The sequence below is a fragment of the Staurois parvus genome, unplaced genomic scaffold (genome assembly GCF_062004578.1).
Source record: "Staurois parvus isolate SC_StPar_1 unplaced genomic scaffold, SC_StPar_1.0 ptg001198l, whole genome shotgun sequence".
In the NCBI taxonomy this organism is placed as follows: Eukaryota; Metazoa; Chordata; class Amphibia; order Anura; family Ranidae; genus Staurois; species Staurois parvus.
In genome coordinates this window covers 182,770-196,364 of record NW_028318994.1, presented here as the reverse complement: position 1 = coordinate 196,364, position 13,595 = coordinate 182,770, and the positions used below count along the sequence as shown (strand labels likewise).

At 46.2% G+C, this 13,595-nt stretch overlaps 1 protein-coding gene across 2 annotated transcripts in view; it reads right to left on the bottom strand.

Annotated features, from left to right (window-relative positions):
* Window positions 1-13,595, bottom strand: part of NME5 (NME/NM23 family member 5) — a 30,415-nt gene that overhangs the window by 10,063 nt on the left and 6,757 nt on the right. For both annotated transcript variants that reach the window (XM_089660020.1, XM_089660019.1), the window contains exons 2-3: window positions 8,421-8,576; window positions 5,433-5,638 (exon numbers count right to left, since the gene is read on the bottom strand). In XM_089660020.1, coding sequence (XP_089516146.1) covers window positions 5,433-5,638; window positions 8,421-8,573 — 359 coding nt within the window. In that variant the 5' untranslated portion in view covers window positions 8,574-8,576. The remainder of the gene's footprint in view (window positions 1-5,432; window positions 5,639-8,420; window positions 8,577-13,595) is intronic.

Here is a 13,595-nt window from a genome sequence, read left to right as displayed (position 1 = left end):
AGATATCTGATGGAGGCTACAAGTGGCCATTTAAACACACATTATATGTATGGTCTACTGTTGACACCATCAGGAAACTTTCTCTGAGCAATACCGTGCAGCCATTGCTGCTGTGCATGTAGACATGAAGTGGTGGCAAAGAGGATGCAAGAAAACCCTGTCCAACCTTTAGTTCTGCCAAGAACTGAGGGTACCACGATTCTTAACCACTTTCCAACCGCCCTATAGCAGAACTATCTCTAAAGAGCGGCAGGGCTGTGCAAAATCATGCATATATACGTGATCTTGCATTTTCAGGTAGGGGGCGCCATTGGTGGCTACAGCTGTTGATCACTGGGTCCAGGGACAGTCCTAAGACTTTGACTCCAACTAAACGGGATGGTCCTAAGACCTTTATTCCAACGAAACGGGACGGTGCTAAGACCTTGATTCCAACTAAACGGGACGGTGCTAAGACCTTGATTCCAACTAAACGGGACGGTCCTAAGGCCTTGATTCCAACGAAACGGGACGGTCCTAAGACCTTGATTCCAACTAAATGGGACGGTCCTAAGACCTTGATTCCAACGAAACGGGACGGTCCTAATACCTTGATTCCAACTAAACGGGACGGTCCTAATACCTTGATTCCAACGAAACGGGACGGTCCTAATACCTTAATTCCAACTAAACGGGACGGTCCTAATACCTTAATTCCAACTAAACGGGAAGGTCCTAAGACCTTGATTCCAACTAAATGGGACAGTCCTAAGACCTTGCTTCCAACTAAACGGGATGGACCTAAGACCTTGCTTCCAACTAAACGGGAAGGTCCTAAGACCTTGATTCCAACTAAACGACACGGTCCTAAGACCTTGCTTCCAACTAAACGGGAAGGTCCTAAGACCTTGATTCCAACTAAACGACACGGTCCTAAGACCTTGATTCCAACTAAACGGGACGGTCCTAAGACCCTAATTCCAACTAAACGGGATGGTCCTAAGACCCTGATTCCAACTAAACGGGACAGTCCTAAGACCCTGATTTCAACTAAACGGGATGGTCCTATGACCTTGATGTTCTCTGTATAGTGTACTTTATGGCCACCACCTACCCCAAGATTTATATATTTTGTTGGGTTACGGATCATGTACAAACTTTACCATTTCTGTAGGGTTATACTGGTTTGTAGATCCAATTGGCACGAATGCTCCTGCATTGTTCGGGGTTATGCACGTTTTTTGCTTTTCTTTCTTTGTTATGGTACTTCTGTATAAATCTACAATGTACTAGTAATGTATTAAGCTGATTTGGCTTGATGTCTCTAGCCTTTGTTCATTTAACATCCCACTTTGTGAATGTACATAGGTCTTTGTTTGTATATCTATATTTTTAATAAACACGTAAAAAAAAAAAAAAGGAGGTTGCAATCAACAGCACTGAAAGTAACAATGAATGGAATAAAAGGAAATACAAGGATTTTCTAAAATAAAAGAAATGGAAATTGTTTATGATACACAGGGTGAGATCTACTAAAACCAGTGCACACAGAATCTGGTGCAGCTCTGCAGAGAAACCATTCAGCTTCCAGGTTTTATTGTCAAAGATAAATTGAACAAGCTGAAGTCAGACGTTGATTGGCTCCCATGCACAGTTTTAGTAAATCTCCCCCACAGTGCTTTAGCAAACTAAATGTCATCCATTTAAGGTTTTCATCTATTTTAAATAGATTTTTCAAAAAGAACGATTCCACACCTATGCAATATTTAGATCTGTGACCTAAACAACTTTTAATGATAAGATTTTGGTTACAAGACAATAGCTCAGCCTTTGTTTATACACGCCAGTCTGGAGAGCATCACATAGCAGTAAGTATCTGGAAGTATTTACTGAGCATCAGCAGAGTAAAGCCCATCATCCCTCTTAAAGTAAAACTCCGCAGCAATTTATACCGTATCAGAATACAAAATATTTATATAAACTAATGCATATTTAACTGACAAAAAAAGGGGTAAAAAAATCTTTAAAATATTGACCAGACTATAAAGAAACAAAATATGTACTAAACCGCTGTACATTCACCACTATACATTCCCTTTAATGCTTTTGTTGCCAGTGACGTAACGCTTACATCAGTATGAGGTTTTAAAACACACTCCTGGGTGCTATAGGGTGTGCTTACACTGGACACGCCGATTGTCAGCTTTCAGGTGAACGTGATCTGAGCATTTCCATACAATTCCGAAAGTGATTGCCTCCGGCTTCCACCCAGCCATGCATCCCAGGCTCCACTGTCCCACCTGTAGGCCTGGGACTGGCATGATGGGTGTTGCTGGACAAAGCAGGGGGAGACCAGTGAGCATCCATCAGCTGATCTCCCCTCTGGTGAGCAAACATGGAAGTGATGTGTATTGTGTCACTTTTGGGTTCAGCACTATCATTCTGTGGCTGGGAAAGAAGCTAATCAAGCATGATTTACACTTGATGGTGGTACAAAGGTGACATTAGTAGTCTAATTGACCCTTGATGTCTCTTTAAAGAGGACCTGTTCCCAGCAATATCACATGAGGGAGGGGGGGGGGGCTCTAGCAATCAGATCATCCCATACATAAAATGTATATATGAGAAGAAAAACTGTCCCTTCGCATTTAACCACTTCTTTCCGGCCGTTGTATATAAACGGCTGGACGGTGGCAGTGCAGGGTCGGGTGGCCATTTATAAACTGCCTCCCCACCCCCTGCTTGTGCACGCTCCCTAAGAGCGCACAGCACCGCGATCCGGTGCCCGCTGTGTCCTCTGGACACAGTGGAACACCGATCGTCGGACGGGACCTCTGTGCGAGGTCCCGATCATGTGATCACTGATTGGCCAATCAGTGATCACATGCAGAGTAGTAAGCAAGATGTCACTTGTGACATCATTGCTTACTACGTGTGAAATCTGTGAATGATCACAGAGGTCACATGATACAAGGCTATTCACAGCCTTGTACCATGTGACAAACTGTGACCAATAACAGCTCACACAGTAGTTCTCAATGGCTGCAAGAATGCAGCTAGAGAGAAGGAGAAATGATTGCTTTTACAGCCTTTATGGGTGTAAAAGCAATCAGTGTAAAAAAAAAATATTCATCACCCCCCACAAGTAGTACAGTGTCACCATGGTGACACTGTACTGCTAGGGTGACAGTATGTAGTTTATTTGCAAATTATGGTGGAAAATAAGTATTTGGTCAATATCAAAAGTTCATCTCAATACTTTGTTATATATCCTTTGTTGGCAATGACAGAGGTCAGACGTTTCCTGTAAGTCTTCCCAAGGTTGGTACACACTGTTGCTGGTATGTTGGCCCATCCTCCATGCAGATCTCCTCTAGAGCAGTGATGTTTTGGGGCTGTCGCTGGGCAACACGGACTTTCAACTCCCTCCAAAGGTTTTCTATGGGGTTGAGATCTGGAGACTGGCTAGGCCACTCCAGGACCTTGAAATGCTTCTTACGAAGCCACTCCTTTGTTGCCCGGGCGGTATGTTTGGGATCATTGTCATGTTGGAAGACCCAGCAACGTTTCATCTTCAATGCCCTTGCTGATGGAAGGAGGTTTGCACTCAAAATCTCACGATACATGGCCCCATTCATTCTGTCCTGTACATGGATCAGTCGTCCTGGTCCCTTTGCAGAGAAACAGCCCCAAAGCATGATGTTGCCACCCCCATGCTTCACAGTAGGTATGGTTTTCTTTGGACGCAACTCAGCATTCTCTCTCCTCCAAACACGACGAGTTGTGTTTCTACCAAACAGTTCTATTTTGGTTTCATCTGACCATATGACATTCTCCCAATCCTCTTCTAGATCATCCAAATGCTCTCTAGCAAACCTCTGACGGGCCGGACATGTACTGGCTTAAGCAGAGGGACACGTCTGGCACTGCAGGATCTGAGTCCCTGGCGGCGTAGTGTGTTACTGATGGTAGCCTTTGTTACGTTGGTCCCAGCTCTCTGCAGGTCATTCACTAGGTCCCCCCGTGTGGTCCTGGGATTTTTTGCTCACCGTTCTTGTGATCATTTTGACCTCACGGGGTGAGATCTTGCGTGGAGCCCCAGATCAAGGGAGATTATCAGTGGTCTTGTATGTCTTCCATTTTCTAATTATTGCTCCCACAGTTGATTTGTTCACACCAATCTGCTTGCCTATTGCAGATTCAGTTTTCGCAGCCTGGTGCAGGTCTACAATTTTGTTTCTGGTGTCCTTCGACAGCTCTTTGGTCTTCACCATAGTGGAGTTTGGAGTGTGACTGTTGGAGGTTGTGGACAGGTGTCTTTTATACTGATAACAAGTTCAAACAGGTGCCATTGATGCAGGTAATGAGTGCAGGACAGAGGAGCCTCCTAAAGAAGAAGGTACAGGTCTGTGAGAGCCAGAAATCTTGCTTGTTTGTAGGTGACCAAATACTTATTTTCCACCATAATTTGCAAATAAATTCTTTCCAAATCAGCCAATGTGATTGTCTGGATTTGTTTTCTCATTTTGTCTCTCATAGTTGAGGTCTACCTATGATGCCAATTACAGGCCGCTCTCATCTTTTTAAGTGGGAGAACTTGCACAATTGGTGGCTGACTAAATACTTTTTTGCCCCACTGTACTTGTGAATAACTGTCTGACCTCAATAATCAGTCTGACCTCAGTAATAGAAAAAACTCTGGGTCCCCAAAGAGGACCCATCCAGGGGCCCCTTTACCCCCTCCCCTTAGGGTCCCCTGTGTGTATTTTATTATTATTTGTAATACTAAGCTTTTTTTTTTTTTTTTAGAGGAAATGGATCACATTCAGGGTCCTTTACACATCTGCAGACAATGAAACGATGAACGGATGTCATCAGCAACACTGACATAATAATGCATCATAGCACTTTGAGGACAAGACACCATAATAGTGGGTGCACTCAGGGAGTCATTGCACAACACCCTGCACTTATGGTATGTCCTGGTGTAAATCGACCTGGTGGGCATCTAGGGGGTATCTAGGGGCAGGAATGAAGTACCGTGGGAGATAGTTCCAAATTGCAGTTGAGTGTTGCAGCAAAAGCTGCATTTTTGTGTTTATTACCTCTGTGAAAACCTTGTATCAAAAAAAAAAAGTTGGCCCAGAGTTGATCTTTAAATGATTTGAATGCCCCCTTTATGCATTTCTCTGCAGATATTTACAACCTGAGAATAAAGATAACTATGTATACTTACATTACCAGGCAATGGGGGAGATTTACAAAAACTGGGGAACTCAGAATCTGGTGCAGCTGTGCATGGTGACCAATCAGCTTCTAACTTCGTCTTGTTCAATGAAGCTTTGGCAGTAAAATCTGGAAGCTGATTGGTTCTATGCAGAGCTGCACCAGATTTTGCACTCTCCACTTTTAGTAAATAACCTTCAATGAATACATCCATACGGCGTCCTTACCTGTCTGGGTGAGTTTCTTTAGCTTTCAAGCTATTTGAAGGCCCCATCAGTTCCGTCCAGGTGGCGATGGCGTTATGTCTGGCCAGTTCCAGGGCAATGATGGGTCCTGAGCTCATGTATGCTGTCAGGCTGGGGAAGAACATCTTGCCATATTGTTCCGAATAAAAGTCGCTACATTGCTCAGGGCTCAGATGGACTTTTCTCTTCTGTTAAAACATTATCCCAAATTAATTTTATGGACCTTACTGCATAAGGGGTTTGGAAAGGTGGTGGAGGAAAAACAGCAGCTCACTGGTCTTCCCAGTAAATGGGTATGCAGGGATGGAGCTGTTCAGCACAAGTCTGATCATCGAAGGACAGGCAGGCTGTTCTCCCAGCACAGCCAGAAAACTGACCACACTGAGATGGGTGTGCTCTCATGCCTAGTGTGGTGAGTTTGAAATAGGAAAGCAGAAGGACTGGCAGAAACAACCAGGTATTTCATACAAAGGTAACATTACAAAGAGAACAGGATACTTTTAACCACTTCCCACCCGTAGGGCATCACATGACATCCTTGGGTTGAAGTGGTTATACTGCAATGATGCCTGCACCTGCAGGCATCATCCCAGTGTCAACATTTGCAGGAGGCGAGTCCCTGTTAGGCAGAATCAGGGGCGGACTGACTATTTGGAAACTCGGGCACTGCCTGAGGTCCCGGGGTCAGTAGGGGGCCCCATGAGATGCCCCTGGTACCTTTTTCATAGGCTTTTTTGAGTTTGGGCAAGGACACAGGGGCCCCATGATCCCCTATTGCCTGGGGGCCCCATGAGTTGTCAGTCCGCCCCTGGGCAGAAGTGATTCAAGTGTCTTAACAGCCACTTCTGTCGATGGTGCAAAGGGGTCCCCGCCACCTGAAACGGGCAGCGACACTACACAGTGACATTGTTCCTCCCTCTATGTGACCCCAGAAACGACGAGGATTGTGTTACTTCCGGTTTCTGCTCTTTGTTTACCTGGCCGTTTGGATGTGTTCCGGCTCATTTCTGTGCAGAAATTATTGCAGCAGCGTCTAACATATTTTCTCAAAGTACGGTGTACCGGGTCCATTTGAGTACCGGGAAAACGCTTTGCATGCATTTTTCATGATGAAAAAAGGCTCTGGACAGTATCTGGAACTGGAAGAGTTAAAAAAATATTCCAAACGAAAATGCTTATAAACACGGTTAGCCGTTGACATTTGAAACGTTGAGAAAATCTACTCCTGAACGCAAGTTTGGTGCGTTCAAAAAAACTACTGTAAACTGAACTGCCTGTAAATGAAGATGTGTACATGGACACATAGGAAAACATTAGGGAGAGTTCAGGGGCTGCTGAGAAAAATGCAGAAAAGTTCCTAAACGTGAGTTTATCAGCTGAAGTGTACATGGAGCCTTAATGGACAGATCCCTGCCTGTGGGTGTAAATATCAAAATGGCGGCACAACATTTTATTTTGACAAGGGAAGCAGGCACCTTTCCAGGACAACTACTGTAAGGAGATGTCCAGTCTGACATGCAATGATTACCGTATTTTTCACCGTATAAGACGCACTTTTTCTTCCCCAAAACTGGGGGGGAAATGTCAGTGCGTCTTATGGGGCGAATATGGAGCGGCCGGTCCGGTATTTCCACCGCGGCCGTGTCAGAATACCGGGCCGGCCGCTCAGCTCTGCAGTGGAACCTTACCTGTTCCTCTATCCAGCGGCGCGCTGTCTTCCCGGCTTCTGTAGTGTGGGCACTGGGCATGACAGCCGGGTGCCAAGTGCGCATGCGCAAGAAGCTGTGCTTTTTGTGAATGGTAAGGCGGTACCTGGGACACATGACAGATCCCAGAAGCCGCCGGACCAATCACAAAGCGCAAGTGCTTCTCGCTCATGCGCACTGGGCACTCGGCTGTCATGCCGAGCGCCATTACAGAAGCCGCGAAGACAGCGCGCGGCTGGATCGAGGAACAGGTAAGATCAAACAAAAACTCCACGGAAGTAAGAGCGGGTACCTGTCAAATTCAGGTACCCGCTCCCCACCTCCTCAAAGGTCAGCAGTCATCTGTACTGTCCGCAGTCTCTGGTCATCCCTGTGCTGTCCGCAGTCTCTGGTCATCTCCTGTGCTGTCCGCAGTCTCTGGTCATCTCCTGTGCTGTCCGCAGTCTCTGGTCATCTCCTGTGCTGTCCGCAGTCTCTGGTCATCTCCTGTGCTGTCCGCAGTCTCTGGTCATCTCCTGTGCTGTCCGCAGTCTCTGGTCATCTCCTCTACTATGTCCGCAGTCTCTGGTCATCTCCTGTACTGTCCGCAGTCTCTGGTCATCTCCTGTGCTGTCCGCAGTCTCTGGTCATCTCCTGTACTGTCCGCAGTCTCTGGTCATCTCCTGTGCTGTCCGCAGTCTCTGGTCATCTCCTGTGCTGTCCGCAGTCTCTGGTCATCTCCTGTGCTGTCCGCAGTCTCTGGTCATCTCCTGTGCTGTCCGCAGTCTCTGGTCATCTCCTGTACTATGTCCGCAGTCTCTGGTCATCTCCTGTACTATGTCCGCAGTCTCTGGTCATCTCCTGTACTGTGTCCGCAGTCTCTGGTCATCCCTGTACTGTGTCCGCAGTCTCTGGTCATCTCCTCTACTGTGTCCGCAGTCTCTGGTCATCTCCTCTACTGTGTCCGCAGTCTCTGGTCATCTCCTGTGCTGTCCGCAGTCTCTGGTCATCTCCTGTGCTGTCCGCAGTCTCTGGTCATCTCCTGTACTGTGTCTGCAGTCCATTAGTTCAGAATTTTTTTTTTTCCTGTTTTCTGCCTCTAAAACCTAGGTGCGTCTTATGGTCAGGTGCGTCTTATACGGCGAAAAATACGGTACATTCCTAAAAAAGGGATCAGTCAATCCCAGGGACTTGGTCTCCTTACAGACAACAATATTTCAAAACTCCACACCAGCAGAACTTTACCAGCAATGAATGTCAGGTAACAATGATCAGGCGCACTCACCCGAACAATGTGGAAGCCGCTTCTGCAGATGATGTCTTCGATCTCTTCTGCTTTGTGAAGCACATCCGGCTTAATGAGAGCTAAGGTCCTCTCCACATATATCCTGGGGGGCTCCATGGACAGTCCGGGCGATGGCTGGGAAGTGGTACTCATTACCTTCATAGAGGAAAAAAAGAGTACAGCTTAGCTTAATTACTGCCCTCCATGGTCTGCTGACCCTGATGAACAATGGTGGGAACTGGAGACCATGGAAATCAGCAGGAGCCACATAAACAAAGTCACAGTGCAGCAAGAAGCCCATTGGTCAGCAATAGAAAGCCAACTGGAGTTCTACATGAATCACTTTTCTTCCAGGACCATTTCTGAACACATTAAAATGCACATTTCAGGCCTGAAGATTGGCTAAACCCCCAAAGCTGAAAGCAAGGATCTTGGAGAATAAAATGGTGGTAGTCGCAATTTTATATGTCGTATGAGACCAGCATTCATGTTTATCAAATGCACATTTTCTGTAGAAAATACACTAAAGTCAATTTTACTGCAGATAAACACAATCAAGGCAGGAGGCAGGACCAGCACCCAGTCGTGGCCACTGTAACAGCAATCGCAGTAGTCATGTGATCAGGCCTTCTTGACCCCCAGGCATAAGAGCCCATTTGAAAGGATGCTGAAGCTGTGGGGGAAGGGGTTAAAGTAGAACTAAAGGTAAAAGGTATTTTGTTTTCATTTTGGATAGAGTTGGGCTAGGTTCACATCTATATACAGTGGGGCAAAAAAGTATTTAGTCAGCCACCAATTGTACAAGTTCTCCCACTTACAAAGATGAGAGAGGCCTGTAATTGGCATCATAGGTAGACCTCAACTATGAGAGACAAAATGAGAAAACAAATCCAGACAATCACATTGGCTGATTTGGAAAGAATTTATTTGCAAATTATGGTGGAAAATAAGTATTTGGTCACCTACAAACAAGCAAGATTTCTGGCTCTCACAGACCTGTACCTTCTTCTTTAAGAGGCTCCTCTGTCCTGCACTCATTACCTGTATCAATGGCACCTGTTTGAACTTGTTATCAGTATAAAAGACACCTGTCCACAACCTCCAACAGTCACACTCCAAACTCCACTCTGGTGAAGACCAAAGAGCTGTTGAAGGACACCAGAAACAAAATTGTAGACCTGCACCAGGCTGGGAAGACTGAATCTGCAATAGGCAAGCAGCTTGGTGTGAACAAATCAACTGTGGGAGCAATAATTAGAAAATGGAAGACATACAAGACCACTGATAATCTCCCTCGATCTGGGGCTCCATGCAAGATCTCACCCCGTGGGGTCAAAATGATCACGAGAACAGTGAGCAAAAATCCCAGGACCACACGGGGGGGGACCTAGTGAATGACCTGCAGAGAGCTGGGACCAACGTAACAAAGGCTACCATCAGTAACACACTACGCCGCCAGGGACTCAGATCCTGCAGTGCCAGACGTGTCCCCCTGCTTCACCACTTGCCTACCAGGCACTTATACCCCCTTATTTACCAGGCCAATTTTCAGCTTTCAGCGCTGCCGCACTATGATTGACAATTGCGCGGTCATGCAACATTGTACTCATATGAAATTTTGATCATTTTTTTCTCACAAATAGAGCTTTCTTTTGGTGGTATTTAATCGGCACTGGGCGCTTTACTTTTTGCGCTATAAATTAAAAATTTCAAAAAATTTGAAAAAAAAAAAAAAGTTTCTTTGTTTCTATTATAAAATTTTTCAAACAGGTATTTTTTCTCCTTCACTGATGTGCGTTGATGAGGCGGCACTGATGGGCACTGATAGGCGGCACTGATGGGCACTGATAGGCAGCACTAAAGGGCACTGATAGGCAGTACTAATGAGGTGGCACGGATAGGCGGCACTGATAGACAGCACTAATGAGGTGTCACGGATAGGCGGCACTAATATGCAGCACTGATAGGCGGTACTGATAGGTGACACTGATGATGGGTACTGATAGATGGCACTGACTGGCATCACTGCTGGGCACTGACTGGCGGCACTGACTGGCACAACCCCTGGGCACTGACTGGTGGCACTGACTGGCAGCACTGCTGGGCTGCACTGGTGGGCAGCACTGGTGGGTGGGCACAGGTGGGTGGCACAGGTGGGTGGCACTGCTGGGCACAGGTAGGTGGCACTTCTGGGCACAGGTGTGTGACACTGCAGAGTGGCACAGGTGGGTGCACTGCTGGGCACAGGTGGGTGCACTGCTGGGCACAGGTGGGCGATCTGCTGGGCACAGGTGGGCGGAGCTAGTGGGCGCACTGCTGGGCACAGGTGGGCGGAACTTGCGGGTGGCATTGCTGGGCACCGATCATCAGGGCACTGATCATCAGTGCCCTGATGATCGGTGCCGATCCCCGCTCTGACAACTGCCGGTTCTCGGCAGTACTTTCCTCACGATCTGACAGCGTGAGGAAAGTGCAGCCGAGAACCGGCACTTGCATTTCCCTGTGATCAGCGTGTCATTGGACACCGCTGATCAGGTGGTAAAAGGCCGCTGTGATTGGCCTTTCACCACATCACGTGATCAGCTGTGTCCGTAGGACACAGCGATAACGGAGATCCCTGGGTGCACGCCCCCTGGGGCGCGCAGGAGAGCGCGTTCTGGGAGGACGTCATATGACGTCCACTCAGAACTGGCCGGCCGCAGTTTAGCCGTCATTCGGCTATCTGCGGTCGTCAACTAGTTAACCTCCTTAGCGGTATTCCCGAGTGTAGCTCGGGGTAACATTTCAGTACCACAAACGGTAACCCCGAGCTACACTCGGGAATATCATGCGGCACTGCTCCGGCATTTGTTCTTCACTTACCTTACCCTGCGCTCCCGCGATGTGTCCCCTGCAGCGTCCCCGGCCATCTCCTCCGGCCGATGCCGGCATCCGGCTTCTGTGTCCTGTCCCTGTGACGTCGGGACGTACGGGCGCCGCTGGCGGCGGGAAATTTAAAAATTTTAAAAAATGTCTTTTTTTTTTTTTTACATTTTACATAGTAAAACATTGCTGTCTCAACCAATTTCACATACATCTTGTCCCTAATGCTTTGTCCTGTCCCCTGTCTGCATTTTTACTGTTCTTTCTGCCTGGAAACTGAGAAACGTCCATGGCATCCAAAAAGCGTCCCTTTAGGTCAAAAGCAGTTTAGATCAGCTAGGAGAACAGCGATAGTAAATCAGAACCACTTGCAGAATTGAGTGATAATGATTCGTGGGGGAAATTCCTCATCAGACACTGAAAACGATTCTGCGACTTTGCTCAGCAATGTGCGAACTTGGCGCTATATTTCACATTTCAGTGTTTTTGGTCTGATTATATTATTGAATTAAATGTATTATTATTATTTTTTATGATTATTTATTATATTATAATTTATGATTTCGTGTTTCAAATTTTATCCTCCCCGGGATGTTTACTAGACTCTTGTTCGGACAGATTTCAGTGAGTTATTCCTAAGAATTACAGGCCTACAATAAAAAAACTACATATTTCCATGCAAAAAAATGGTACCGCTTTCAGCACCAAAAATCGGAAAGAATCATACCGCCAAGGAGGTTAAGCCAGTACATGTCCGGGCCCGTCTGAAGTTTGCTAGAGAGCATTTGGATGATCCAGAAGAGGATTGGGAGAATGTCATATGGTCAGGTGAAACCAAAATAGAACTGTTTGGTAGAAACACAACTCGTCATGTTTGGAGGAGAGAGAATGCTGAGTTGCATCCAAAGAACACCATACCTACTGTGAAGCATGGGGGTGGCAACATCATTCTTTGGGGCTGTTTCTCTGCAAAGGGACCAGGACGACCGATCCATGTACAGGACAGAATGAATGGGCCCATGTATCGTGAGATTTTGAGTGCAAACCTCCTTCCATCAGCAAGGGCATTGAAGATGAAACGTGGCTGGGTCTTCCAACATGACAATGATCCCAAACATACCGCCCGGGCAACGAAGGAGTGGCTTCATAAGAAGCATTTCAAGGTCCTGGAGTGGCCTAGCCAGTCTCCAGATCTCAACCCCATAGAAAACTTTTGGAGGCAGTTGAAAGTCTGTGTTGCCCAGTGACAGCCCCAAAACATCACTGCTCTAGAGGAGATCTGCATGGAGGATGGGCCAACATACCAGCAACAGTGTGTGCCAACCTTGTGAAGACTTACAAGAAACGTTTGACCTCTGTCATTGCCAACAAAGGATATATAACAAAGTATTGACATGAACTTTTCATATTGACCAAATACTTATTTTCCACCATAATTTGCAAATAAATTCTTTCCATATCAGCCAATGTGATTGTCTGGATTTGTTTTCTCATTTTGTCTCTCATAGTTGAGGTCTACCTATGATGCCAATTACAGGCCTCTCTCATCTTTTTAAGTGGGAGAACTTGCACAATTGGTGGCTGACTAAATACTTTTTTGCCCCACTGTAGGTGGCGGTTGATGCATTTTTGCCGGTGAGTGTTGCAGTGCATTTTGCATTTTTGAACATGCATTTTTGATGTGTTTTGCTTTTCTTTTTTTTTTGGACTAATAGGGAAGTATGACAGTTCTGTTCATGCAGTGCGACTTTGATGCGACTTTACACTCTCTGGCACTCAAATAGCATCAAAGTCAGACTGCATGAACAGAACTGTCATACTTTCCTATTAGCCAAACAATGCAACTTTGGACCCATAAAGGTTCCTGCACTAAATTGATGCGACTTTGGTGCTACTTGAGCCCTGGTTCACACCAGTGCGGCTTTGAAATTGCGCTACTTCAGTGTGATTTCCAAGCCGCAGATTAGTGCGTTTTGCACTTCCGATTTTATTGCAGCTTGAGACTTTGTTTAACAGAAGTCTATGAAAGTCGCAATTAAATCGGAAAGAAGTAATCCAGGAACCTCATTCGAAGTCACTGTGACATCAATCGCGACAGTTCGAATGATTCCGTTGCTGGCAATGGGGTGTGACTTGTCATGCGATTTGGAACTGTCAAATTGCATGACAAATCGCACTGGTGTGAATGAGGGCTGAGTCCCAGAGAATGCGAAGTCGCATCAAAATCACATTACATGAACAGAATTGCCATACTTTCCTATTAGCCAAAGAAAAAAAAACACATTAAAAATGTAATGCTTGTGTTTTTGGTGC